Below are 13,390 nucleotides of genomic sequence, written 5' to 3'. Positions count from 1 at the left end.
ACCCTTGTTTCTCTAAGTTAGTAGAAAAATATACTACATCGGATATCTTTAATCGGCTGTGCTGTGCTTAGCAAGATAGATATGGGCAATAAATAGTAAATATAATTTTAAAGGGGGGGAATGAAACAGGCTATTAATGTGACATGAAAAAAAGAGCTGCGAGCATACTGTGAAGAGTGAAGTACACAGGGAAAAAGCTCCAAACTTAATGAATTGGAGTTAACATTATTTTGTGTCATATCTGAACTCAAATTATACCACACCTAGTCTGAGTTACCTACGGGACCAGTGCCTTTGCTGGTCTAGTTCCTACCCTTGTTTTTCTTACCCAGTTTTTGAATGGAGGAGCATAGTTATTCAGCAATCCTTTATTTTTTTTATTGACCTGATTGAAAATATACAGATTATACCTCACCTTGAAGTTGCGGCCTTCCTTTAGCCTTAGAAGCTTTTTTAGCTGAATGTACTGTTGTTAGATTCTTGCCAGCCCGCTGCAGGGTGCCTGCATCCTGGGTTGCCATGGAGAGCTATGCAGCCATCTCAGAATTTAGAAGAATGTACTCAGTCTTGCATCTCAAAAAGATCAGTTAAGATATTCCAGGCCCTTCTTAAATTTTATCTGAAAACTCCAATACATTTTGTTTAAGTAATAATTTTATTTGAGCTGAAAATCTCAGCAAAAGGGCTTCCTCATAATGCAGTTCTTCTAAATTCTTGGCTCATATATTTTATTGTACATTTAAACTAATTTGTAGGCCTGTACCAAGGTTCCTTCTTACTTGTCCCATTAATGATTTCCTAGACTTTTGAACTGTGATTTTACATCCCTCTTTGGCAGGAAGGACTTTATATTTGCAGTTACTTCCCTGTAAAGCTAAGACAAAACTGACCTGTAATTTACAACAGGACTACGAGAAACCTGTGTGGGTCTTGTCCATTGCTTTATTTAAAATACTGTTATTTAAATACTTTTGTAAGTCTTTCAAGCAGTTTAAAACTACTTAGGTTTGTACATTCCTGCTACTCTTGCTGGAGAGTTACTTAAGAATTTGATGATTAGTTTAAATTTTTGAACCCGTTTTACTGTTTTGTTCTTGTGCTCCTACTGTCACTTGACTTAATTTGTTAATTTTTTAAATTTTTTTTTCTGTGAGACATGTAGAGACAACAGTTCTTTCTGCAGTTAGATTTTCTTTTGGTAGTCAGTAACCCAGTCTGTTCTAGTATTAATTTTGAGTTAAAAACATTGTGAAAAAGATACAACACCTGTTTCTTTTGGCCTGTGGCAGAGGACAGCAACTGAGTTTTGAAAATGGGTCTTCAGTTCCGCACCTGTAATATGATTTAGGGAGCAGCTTGGCTCCCTTTTACTTAGGAAGGAAAACTTTTATTAAGCAATGGATAGTTTTTCTAAAAATAAATGCTTTCTGTCCGTAGTTTAAACTGTTGAACACGTGGAGAGTTTTTCTTGTTTTACAGTTTATCTGGATTCTTCTGTTTTGCTTGAAATAGGATAATTTTTAGTTTATCCTAGTTTTCCACTTTTTAAATTTAATAGCAAAAATATTTGTTCCTTATCTCTTTTTGTCATTCAGGTTTTTTGTAGCAGTTGTGTGATCAATTTCTCTTTCCACAGCTTAGTCATTCTGGCCCTCATCTGGTAGCTATGGTCTTGCTTTTAGTAGTCTTTAAAGTTAACATCTTAATGGGATTGTTTATATTTAAGGAGTAAGTGTTGACCTTTCGACTTTCTGAAAGATGAACCTGTTACTGCTATTATTATTCCTGTTAATGAAAGAATAGGTAGATACCAGGTAAAGGAAAAAACCCAAACCCTTAACTTTTATTTAGGCATCTAAAAGCAAGCCAGCAATACAAAGATCATATCAAGAAATCAAGTGTTATTTCATGGAAGACCACAACATTAGGGGTATAACACACAGGAAAAATGAAAGTGGAAAAACTGGTAAGAGATGGTCTGAAACTTAAATAGTATTGAACAGATTATTAATGTCACGATGCTTCTTGGGACTCAAATTTGGCAGTGTTTGAAGAATATCCTTTTTCATATAATAGAACTTTGGTGTATTATAAAACTTTTACTAATAGCAATGAAAAACTAATGCAGCTGAATTACAGGGAATATGAGCCATACATTATTTACAAAGAAACTTCTCTAAGTCATTCTTATTTCTTAACTATTTCAGTTTTTCTACCAGTTTTTCTACTGTTAGGAATTTTGTTCCTTGCATGCAAGACTTTGGTGCCTGCACCATACCTAGAGATCTTTTGTTAGCGGACAGAATATTCTCTTGTGACCACTTGTGTTTGTGTGATGATGTGTACTTAGAGTGCATGAATCTATGGATGGTGGAGGCATAATGGTTCAGTGTTCATTACACAGACTGAAAGAAAATGCATTGACCAGCTTCTGAATACATTTGCATCTGCATCCCGAAGTTAGAATAAGCATGCAAAGTAGTTTACAACTTTGCATCTCAAGAAATACTGTTTTTCTTTAATCTACACAGGGGATGTGGCATAAATAAACTGTGTCTGTAGGAACCAAACATAAGAAAAAATGTCTTCTTCTCGCTGTAGTATGTGCTCATTGCACACATTTACAGTTTTTACAGGTTGTAGCCATATGTTGTTCAGCTGTAGATACACAATTGCAAAGGCAGAGTTAATATTTGCTGTTAATTCTTCCGAACTGAGGGGCATAGGTTATATGCCATGCCTTAATTCATCATGGATCATTTTGGTTGTGTCATGCAGGTTCTATGAGAGCTCCATCTGCTCCAGCTTGCTGGAGTGTTGAATGCCTACTTAACCTGTGAGTGAGTGTCACAGTGTGAAACACAAAATTTGATACAGCAGCTATATCACTCCACTTAAGTTGCTGATGTGTTTTTCTAAGAGTATATTTTATTTATAGAATCTTAAGGTTAATCTTTGTCTTTCTCTGCAAGATACTTCTGCAATCTGCCTGTTTTCTTAGTCACCAGCATCTCTTTTTAGGAGATCTTGCATGACAAGAAGGAGCTGCGCTAAACAGAACATTTATTGGACAGATTTGTGATCAACTTACTCAGTCAGCTTAAGTGCAAATAGTCAACATTTTGTGCTGAATGTTTCCATTATGGTGTTCTTTTCACATGCTTCATTTCCCAAACTGAAGGTGCAGTGCTTGAGTGAATGTCTTGTTGGGTGGCAGAGGCCTGAGATCTAGTATATGTTAATTTGCGTGATGAGATTGTCCCTAATAAGCTGAAGGAGCAAGGTTCAAATTTATGTTCAGAACTTGGTAACAAAACTCTTAATGATTTTTCTGGTAATCTGATTTCAACTTATGCTAAGAATAAAAGGATCACAAGTTATTACTTTACTGTGAAACATCACTGAAGTCTATTGTGGCATTTAAGCACTTCGAAATTGCAGATCTCTTGAGTTGTTGGATGCTTGGAAAGAGGGCAGCACAGTACTTGTTTTCAGCCTATGAGTGACAATATGCAAAAATTTATAATTCATTCTGATAAAAAAATAGTTAAAGACTCCTAATACCTCGATGTATCAAATATGTGAAAAATTCTGAGCTATTACAACTTTTTTTAAGACAAAGGGAGGATGTTATTCTGCTGTCTTCTTGTATCTGAAATCTTAATCTTGTTGCATTTAGAATTTTCAGTGTCTTATTAATCTTATTATGGGAATATTAGTTATATTCTGCTGGCACTTCGTGGTCTCTTTCTTTCTTATTTTGTCATAGTGTGGAACTTCCTTACTTCAGAATTTAAATAGATTGCTTACGTAAACTATCTGCTGGAATATCCTTATAATAAAAAAATCCTTGTGGTCACTTAGCTACACCCAGTTCTTTAATTTGCACAGTAGACAGTAAGTACATACATTAAATAGCAAGCTGATTTCTAACTAAATACTGATTCTCTTAGGAAAAGGATGTTCTATTCTTGAAAGCTACTTTGTGATACAGGCACAGAGGTATACTGTTGAATCACTGAACACTGGTATCAGTCTGATAGGTGCATTTATTGCTCCTTTGTGTTGTTCTGCTTAGTGGAATTGTGTGCTAGCTGTTTGTTTGGTTTTGTCTGTGTTAATTTGAAGACTATGAGTCCCTCTGTGACCTTCGTCATTGCCAGATGCCTTAAATATTTGTATTTTCAAACTTACACTATACGTTTGCTATGCCTAATAAGGCATCTTTGCATTTACTGAAGTTAATAGGGTTGGACCGGAACTATGACAGTGCTCTGAATATACTAGCAACCAGGATATATGTTTTTTTGTCACTTACATATTGCATCATTCTCATAAGATTCTGGCATCTCCCTCTGCTCTTAATGATTCCATTTTAAGGTATGTATTTACGTTTCAATCTGATTGCTGGGTGAAAACAGGGTGTTTAGTGTGTGTAGAGGTACCAGATCCTTGCCAGAAATGTAAATGTTCCTTAACTGAAAGTTTTTAATTTTTTTTCAGGTTTTGGTATGATAAAAGTTTCTCTTGTTGTGTAGTGTATGTGCAGTTTTTATCTACTGCTTAGGTATTTCATGTAATAGGAAAAAAAAATAACCCATGAGAATGGAGGTGAGCTTCTTTCTGGCTTAGAGAAGGAAGATGCTTTTGGGATCAGTTATCATGATTGTTTGGAATAGTTTTTTTATGATTGGGGAAAATAACTTGTGTTATTAAGACTGCTTGTGTTTTAAGGTTGGTAATTATAGGTAATATTGAAAATAATGCTAAGCAATGCTTATGTGTTAAAGGAAGCATTTGCACAGCCCTTTATCAACTGAAGGGGGAAGAGAACAAAAAGGATTTACAGAATTTAAAAGGACATGTACAGGAGATGTTAAGAGGGCATGTAGAAGTGTTCCTAGGTGCTTTTTTTTGCCTTTAAGAGAATATCGTATAAGCCAAGGCATTTTGTCTGACATACCAAAAGAGATGTGAGTGGAGGAATTAGCCAGAGGAAATAAACCTTCTCTTACTTGTGTTTAGAACCCACCATGCAGCAAGGTTCATTTGGTTTAGATAATCAGAGAAGTAAAGGAAACCACAAGCAAACAATGTTCTTAGAAATAGGATGGTAAACTAAATATCTCCACTGTTACCAAGTCTATCACAATGCAGGACCATATTAGCAATTAGATAATGCATGCTGGACTGTGGTTTGCATCTTTTGTTTCTCTAGCACTGAATTCAAGTCCATGCTTTCATTTTCAGCTGTGGATGTGGTCAGGTCCTCACTTCATTGTGAGCAAAATTTGACTCATAGATGCTTGCCACCTCTTAGATCTTTACTTTGAAATTACCTCAAGATTGAGAAGGATCTCATTGCTAGGACCTTTTTTAAAGATTAAGAAATATAAATAGCGTTTTATAAACTAGTATGATTTATAATTATGTATTTAATATTGCAAAGTAGTTGTGGGTTTTTATGCAATAGTTTCATTAATTTATTTCATAGAGTTATTAATATTTTCAATAAAATTCTTTTACAGTACTACTTTGGTCTAGCTTGGGCTGTTTTGTGCATACTTCTTTGTCGCTAGGGGGTTTCTCCTCTTGCAGTAATATTGGTGACTTTATTAAAATAAATTGGTGAGTAAATTAAAGTACTTGGACAAATAGCCAATTCTTCCATGTGGGTAAATACAGTGCTAGAAAAAAATTGGGAAGAGAAGTGAATAGTATAATCAGTTGGATCATTCAGGAGTTCATGACAGATAATGATAGTAATTGTGTAATTTTTCATTTAGCAATTATTTTAATTTTTTGAGGGGGAGTCTAATGAATGTCATGGCTCCTATTATTAGTATTTTCCTACTGTTTTATAACCTCTGCGCTTCTGTTGACTGACTGGAAAGACTGTTGGTTATACTGAAGTAGTTAAGTCTTGGGCATTAATTGGCTAAGAAGGGACATGAAATATTTCATAGATAATGTAGTCAAGTTTCCATACCTCACTGTAGTAATTCTGTTATTTTGATTTCATAAAAAGTAGTTATCTACGCATTTAGCTGTTCTGGCAATAAAATTCCTAGCTTGACCAGGACACCCATCTCGCCTCACACTGTCAGTTGCAATTTTTTATTCTCTTTCCAGTAAGGAGCTGATGATTTAATATATAAAAGATAGCACTGCCCACATGATTCAGGCAAAGGAGAGGAAACTTCATATTCCTTCTTCTATTAGTATGTCTGTTATATACCACTTCTGTAAGCAAAATTCCAGGCTTGTGGAGCAGTGTGTTGATAGAATTCCTGTTTTGTTGAAGGAACATCACTTGAGGCCCAAAGCCACACAATGGTGCACCGTTTCCACCCATTTAGGATTGTCTGCAACATTCAGTAATCTGTCTTAGTTTCATATGGGCCTGTATTTATAAGGCAGCATGGTGAACATAATTGGGGTGGAGGAGGAAGCATCTGAATGAAGAATATTAGATAGTGATATTAATTCCTTTGCAGCTTGTCAAATTGGTCTGATAACATAGGATGTGTTAGGCTGGGTCTTTCCCGTGCTCTGCAGTGATTACAAGCGCCACAGGATCTGCTTTATTAGACTCGTACCTAGGAGGAGTGTTTGGGGTAGTTTACAAATGTCAGTTTTCCTCTTCTGTCTTTGAGATGCAAGTTGTTAATGTCTGATGTGAGCTGCGCTTGGATTATATGATGGAAGGTATGCTTGTATGCTGCTGGTATGGCGCATGCTGCTAAGACAGGCCTTTGCAAGAAGCCTAGTTTATTCTGGGGGTATCTGCTCCATATATAAATCCACGAGGAGAAAAGGCAGTATTTCAGAGCAGGTATTGCTCCTTGTCATCACTGATGCTGAATAAAACCTGAAATTCGCTTCATCAGTGAAGGTGGTTTGTATGTGCTCTCTGCTAATCAGCTGTTGAACTGTCAAAAGTGGTGCAGAGATGAGTTTAAAATTAAGCTGACAAAAGTAATCACACTGGGCTTAGTACAGTGTTTCTTGTATCTGCATGATCCCCTCTTACAAGTAGTCACTTGTATTGTGATAAAATTCACAATATGGAATAAAATCTTTTCTGAAATGGAAAATGCCTTAAAACATGAAACGCTTGTCTGGAAGTTGTAAGTAGGACAATTAGCTTGCGTAACAGGCTTTTGAGAATGAAATTACAGCCATTGTTTTACTGTTGTCAGGGGTTTGAAATATACTGATCAGAATTGAAGATGGGAGTCCTGGTTTTTTCCATGATTTTTCTTCAGAGTGAGCTTTATTCAGGTCTTAGCATATATATATCGCGGATTCAGTCCACTGATGTTAATGGAAGATGAAATTGTACTGTCTTTGAATGTCAACCATTAGGCCTTGATTTCCTTTCTGAGAACACAATAGTTTTATGAAGAATACTGAGTAAGTGCAAGCGTGGTAGAGTTTTACTTTTTAAAGCATTGTTATGTGGGATTCTGTTCAGTATCTAACATCAGTATTTTAATTTTTTTTTTTTCATTTCATTCTAAAAATGTGTAGAAATTAATGGACTTTTATACAATTTCAGAGAATCAAGTTAAAAGTAGTTTAGAATTTAGTAAAGAATTCAGTCTTAGAATGCTATGCCATGCAAACCCCAAGCTTCAATATCTATACAGCTTCTATATAAATCTGATTTAATAGAAAAGAATGGAAAGTGACTTCATCTGAAGATGTACTTACCTCTGTCAAACATTTAATTGAGGCCAAGTTAGCTTTTTGCAGGTAGTTTAATTGAAGATCCTTTAGCTGTCTATAGACAGGGTGGATGAGCCCTAGCTATGGCTCACCATTTTCTCCTAATAAAGAGTTTGTAAAGAGCATCATTTGCCTATTGTGGGGTATAAACTGGCTGCCACATTTGATTGCCTAACCTCTGCCTTGCTTTTTTTTGATTTCAGGGGTGGTGGTATTGGTCTCATACCGCTGTGTAATTAGTAACACCAATTTAGTTTTCTACTTTGGAAGGATCCTCAGTCTTTCTTCTGTGTGCTTTTTTTTGCTTCCTTGAAATTACAATGAAGCTAGTACTTCCTGCATTTGATAGCTGGAATAGTTAAATTGTGCATTTCAAAGTTTTGTGTGCAACTTCAGTTTTCAGTTTTTACTGTCTTGAAAAACAGCTCTTTAACATGGCTACAGATTTTACATTGTTTAGAAGTGTGGAAAGAACAAATGTAAAGAATCTACTTTGCATTAATACCATTATTTTTTCCTAATATGAACCAAGTGCTTTTTTTCATGCTATGTGAAGTTTTAATAAAAAATGCAAGTTGAGGAGAAAGCCCATTTTGCTGTTAGATATGCCAATAAAGCAGACCTCCTGATTTCTGTTCATTCACTAGGCTTTTCTGTGGCAGTGTTCTGCCCTCTGACTCAGTTCCATGTAGATCACCGGTTCGGGAAAGGTTTGGTTACACAGAGATGTTCTGAATAGTTAAGGTGCATCAACTGAAAGAGCAAGGCTTAGTCTGATCTACTGTAATCCTCCCAAGGCCAGTTTACGCCTGAAAGATACTGTGTATAGAAGGGTTCATCAATTTCCACCTCCTGAATTTTGAATTCACCACTCTAATTAATATGCTTTAAGTTTGTTTACTGATTACATGTTGGTGTGGCTGAAGGCATAACTTGACATCCTAATGAGTTTCAGGTGAAGGAAGTGAGGTGTGAAGACCAGACCCAGTAATTTTTGTTGGATCTGTGGTCATGATGAGTTAGCCAACTTGGGTGTGTCTGTCACCCTCCCAAGACACGGAATGTGCAGTATGGCCAGTAAGGAGGGAAGGAGGCTGGTGTAATTAATGGTTCAAACTGGTGTAATGGTTCCAGCTGGAGGGAGATGGTGGCATCGGTCAAAGGATGATGTTAAGTGTGACGACAGAAGTGTAGCTCAGATAAAATGGAGTTTTAAACAGCTGATGTGAAATGTACTGCTAAAAATAACTTACATTTAAATAAACACAGTTGTTCTGATGTACTTAACTTTTTTCTTTAAATTGGCTTTTTATTTTTGAAAAAGCTTCTTAAAACACATTGTTCAGTTAGTTACAATTACAGTATAAATATACAAGCAAATTACACAGTTATTTAATGATCTGTGTCAATTCCCAAAGTACACACTTTTTTAGTTTGTGGCATGTAATAATATGCACAAGTATATCCATCTGTAGAAGAGAACTTTGAATTCCCTTGCATTTGCTGAGCACCAGGAATGCTCAGGGGCCATTGTTGTAGACTCGATGTCTTTCAGCTATCTCTGCTTGTATGAGGTATCTCATTTGAGGCTTGGACAAACTTCCGGACATTAAGTACTTGTAACACAGTCTTCCCAGCATGTGGGTTGCAATGGTATTGTAAACTGCATGTGTCACACTTGATAATTGCAAAAATACACCCACACCTACCTGTTGATGCCAGACAATTCTAATGATAAGCATGGAAGGGCAAAATAGTTGTTTGCCTGGAATAATGTGGTTGGTTTGTTGGAGGGATGCTGTCAAGGTAGAGTATGTTAGGAAACATGAGTCTTCACAGCTGGTACCTGATAAAACTAATGAGAGGAAAGACATTGCCTACATGGACAGTTGAAAATAGAGAGGGTTGCATTTTCTTCTGGTGACAGCTTTAAATCTGAGCCTTGCTCTGATCTTCTGACATATCTGCAGTCTCTTGATGAAATATACATTTGTGAATTAGATGAATGTATGTTTACTTGCAAAGAAAGGTAGTATTAGTTCTGAGCAATAAATATGTCAACTCCTCTACAAAAAAATACTTAAAAGTGGGTAAACTTTTGATAACAGAGTTGCTTTTCTGTTACTCTTTTCCCTGCCAGCCTAAACATGTCTAAGGCCTAAATGCCAGCTGCTGCATTCGCTTTTGAAACAGAGTTTGGAGCCCTTATTACAATTCTGCAGCTTTTTGAATATTAAGCCAGTGTAAAAACACCCAAACAAACCCAAAACCCCTAGCCCATATACCTCCTCTTTTCTTTTGGGAGCGGGGAGGCAAAAGGGGAATAGAGCTTAAACCTCTGCTGTGCTCATAATGTTCTGAGTGGGCTGATGTCCAGAATGGGTGATCTCCAAATGGGTTTGTGTCAGCCAGTTCTGACTAGTGTTGGACTTCAGCAAACTTGTCAGGGTTTCAGCAGTACTGTTTACATTTAAAGCAGTTTGTGATCTGTTTAATATTATACCTTTAATTCTGTAGACTTTGTGACTTCATGAGGCCAAAGAACACTAACAAGGGTAAATTACTCAAAGTTTCCAACAGAAAAGAGAGCATTTTTTTTAAGCTTTCTTTCCTTTCTCACTTGTGCGGTATGTAGAAGGCTTTGGCTCTGACTTTCAGTTCTTGGTTGATGCTTCCTGCTTGGTAGGAGTAGTGTTATGCTTTTACATCAGCTGCAGATGGTTATGAGTTATTAACTGACTATGAGACTTCAAGCCAAGCATCTTGTGTTCCCTTTGCAGAAATGCAGCTGAACGGAGCTTAAAGGGCCAGAGATGAAAGAACCTGAACATGTTTCTGAAGGTTTAAGATGTGTCTGACAGTGACCTCCTTACCTTAGTAAAAAAGAAGAGTTTTTCAACAGGAGCTTAGAATATCTGTGCTCCAACTTTATTAATATACTAACTGGAATGGTGTTCTGACAACAGTTCTCCATAGTGAAGTACTTACCCTGCTACAGAACAGTATTGTTTTCTCTACTGATAATGCAACCCAATGGAGGAAAGTAATGTTTTGATAAGCATGCCTGAAGATCGCTCCTTTCATGTGCGATACAGGTAAGACTGTAATCATTTAGTATGGATAAGTGCTGTTAATATTAGAAAACTAAACAAGTTGCAACAAATAGTCTGGTGTCTCTGTTACTAATGTTACTGAAACAAAGCTAAACCCACATTTTTTGCTTTTCTTTATCTTTCTGAACAATGAAAACTCACTTCTGTTGTAAATTGCATTAGTGTAATTACATGAGTGTATAGCATTGGAACTGTGTGTGTTTGTAGAATAATACATGATTGTCTGTATTTTTATTTTTGGTAGCATGATATGAAGTATGATCCCTGCATGGTAATAGCTGCTTGCTCTCCTTTTAACCTTTGGGCTCCATGTGCAATTGTTGAGTTTTGTCTGCTGAAGCTCTCTGTGCTTGTTTCCATTACTGCTTCTATGAGTGATAGATTTTTAGGTGCACTGTCACAAGGAGCAATGTTTTCCTTGCTTCAAATGAAGAGATTTTATTAACAGATAGAAATGGTTTGCTACCTTCGACTAAAAAATTACTGTTACTGCAAGTTAAGAGGAAATATTATTTCCCTTCTGATAGCTTTAATAATTTTTATTCTGGGATCCCCTTTATAGACATGGAACACTATGTTAGTACTGCAGACTCCCTCTAATGAATCTGAACAACAGAGGCATTGTGTCGTGTGTGGTGTTTGGATGGCTGGTGTTTGGAAGGGTAAATCTTGCAGCACATTCAATAGGAATGGACCCAGGAACACTGCAATGATTGTACTGAAAACAAATAAAAAGCATGATTCTTAGTGTCTACTCTCCCCACTCTCCGCTTGTCATCCTTGCTTTGGAAGCCTTTTCCTTGCTAACTAAACTAAAGCACTACCCTTATTTGTAAGACAGCAGATGTGACGGCTTAACGTGAATTCTGGAAAAGTTCTGAAAGTGTTAGATTGGTCTGTGCTTCCATTTAATGTACAACGTTTGTTTTGGGTAGCAGTGCAGTTGGCAGGAGGAGCTTTTTCATGGTCAGTGGGGAGAAAATTAGCAAGTAAACAAATTCACTCTCTGCTCTTTTTTTTTTTTAATTTATTTTGCTAAATTCTTTATATGGTGACTTTGACAAAAGGATTCTTTATGTGTGTGAGCGTGGTATTTCTTCTGTGTTGTGTTTCTTGAATGCATCTAACTCCCAGGATTCCTGTGACATGCCTACCCACGCTGTTGCTGATGCTTTTGGTATTCCCCAGACAGCTGTAGAAGATCTTGTGCTCTCTCTTCAATAAAAGCAGGAGCAGTTCAGGGTACTATTATAGAAGTAAACGGATGGAGAAGGTGGCATAGCCAATTGTCTGGTTTAAATTAACAAGCCAAAAATAACTTCAGAGGTATTGGCAAGCACAGTCAGGGCAAAAAACGTATTACCTACTTTACGCTGTATTTCAGTACAGGATTGAATAACATGAATTAATACTAAAAATATTGATGACCTTATTAAACCTTTCTGTAATAACTGTAATCTGATGAATATTTAAAAAACATCCAAGCGTAATTATTTTAAGTTTTAAAAAATCTTAAAATTTTCTGAAACTTAGATAAGCTGCAAATTCATTCAGTATATTCAACTGGAATTTTATGATTATCTAATTTAGCATCAATGATTTCAAAATATTTTATCTGATTGTAGATAAAAATCTAATGCAGGAAGGAGTAGGTCATAAATTACTGGGAGAGGTGGTGTTGTTTATCAGTTTTAAAAATTTTTTTAACCACAGGTGTTGTCCCAACCTCATTTGGCTCTCAGACTTTCCTTCCCACTGGAATTTCAATAGAACTGGCTTTAAAAAGAAGCTGGTGGCCTGCTCCTAAGGACAGGCTTTATTATGAGCTGTTTCTTACTGTGCAAGCTGTTTCCTTCTCCCCAGTGTAGCTGACCAGCATCACTTCAGCAACTACAAAAAGCCTTATGCTGGTGAAAGGAAGCAGTTGTTTAGTGACTGAAAATAAGATGCTGACATTAATATATGGGACTAATAAGTCGTTTATAGAGTAAATATTTACAGAACCTTTTTGTTTGTCTTGGTCTGCTAAATTCATACACCTGAAACTTGTAACTGTTTTTATCTTGACTGGAGAAAAAAGAACCCAGAATTCAGGTGTGTGGTTTCTTTGTGCATGTTTGTGTGTTGTTTTCTTTGTAAGTTTGACATCAGGCTTAGTTTGACAAAGCACAATGTTGCAGTGGTGGTGTAGTTCAGTTTGGGGTGGTCAGTGTGGTGATACTGCTTCTGCATTATGTATTCCTCTTCCCAAGAAGAGGGGCAGGAGTCAGAAACAGTATGTAATCTTTACTAATGCCACAGCATCCTATAATAATATTATGCATCTGAATCAAAGTATACAACAGGGTTTTTGTTGTTGTTCTGTGTCTAGGTGTGTTATGTGTATCAATTGACGTTTAATGGAAAACTGCATGGCAGCCCTGTTCCTCCTCAATAGCAAAAAATCCTCTTAGTGGGAACTGAGCAAAGTAAAACTAAACTAACTGGGTTTAGAGACTGTAGTAATCAATGAGTCTACTTGCCTTCTTCTGTTGCCTTGTTTCTTA

At 36.5% G+C, this 13,390-nt stretch overlaps 1 protein-coding gene across 5 annotated transcripts in view; it reads left to right on the top strand.

Moving 5' to 3' along the window:
* GPSM2 (G protein signaling modulator 2) overlaps positions 1-13,390 on the top strand; it is a 37,560-nt gene that overhangs the window by 9,510 nt on the left and 14,660 nt on the right. For 2 of the 5 annotated variants that reach the window (XM_051625464.1, XM_051625463.1), the window contains exon 2: positions 10,512-10,826. The exons of 1 other annotated variant lie outside the window; for it this stretch is intronic. In XM_051625464.1, the coding sequence (XP_051481424.1) occupies positions 10,765-10,826 (62 nt within the window). In that variant the 5' untranslated portion in view covers positions 10,512-10,764. Of the gene's footprint in view, positions 1-9,195; positions 10,827-13,390 lie in introns of those variants that run through there. 2 more of the 5 variants (XM_051625467.1, XM_051625465.1) reach the window with 1 other exon arrangement.

Source organism: Apus apus, chromosome 7 (genome assembly GCF_020740795.1).
Source record: "Apus apus isolate bApuApu2 chromosome 7, bApuApu2.pri.cur, whole genome shotgun sequence".
In the NCBI taxonomy this organism is placed as follows: Eukaryota; Metazoa; Chordata; class Aves; order Apodiformes; family Apodidae; genus Apus; species Apus apus.
Note: the sequence above shows the minus strand (reverse complement) of the source record. Positions and strands in the feature narration are given on the sequence as shown.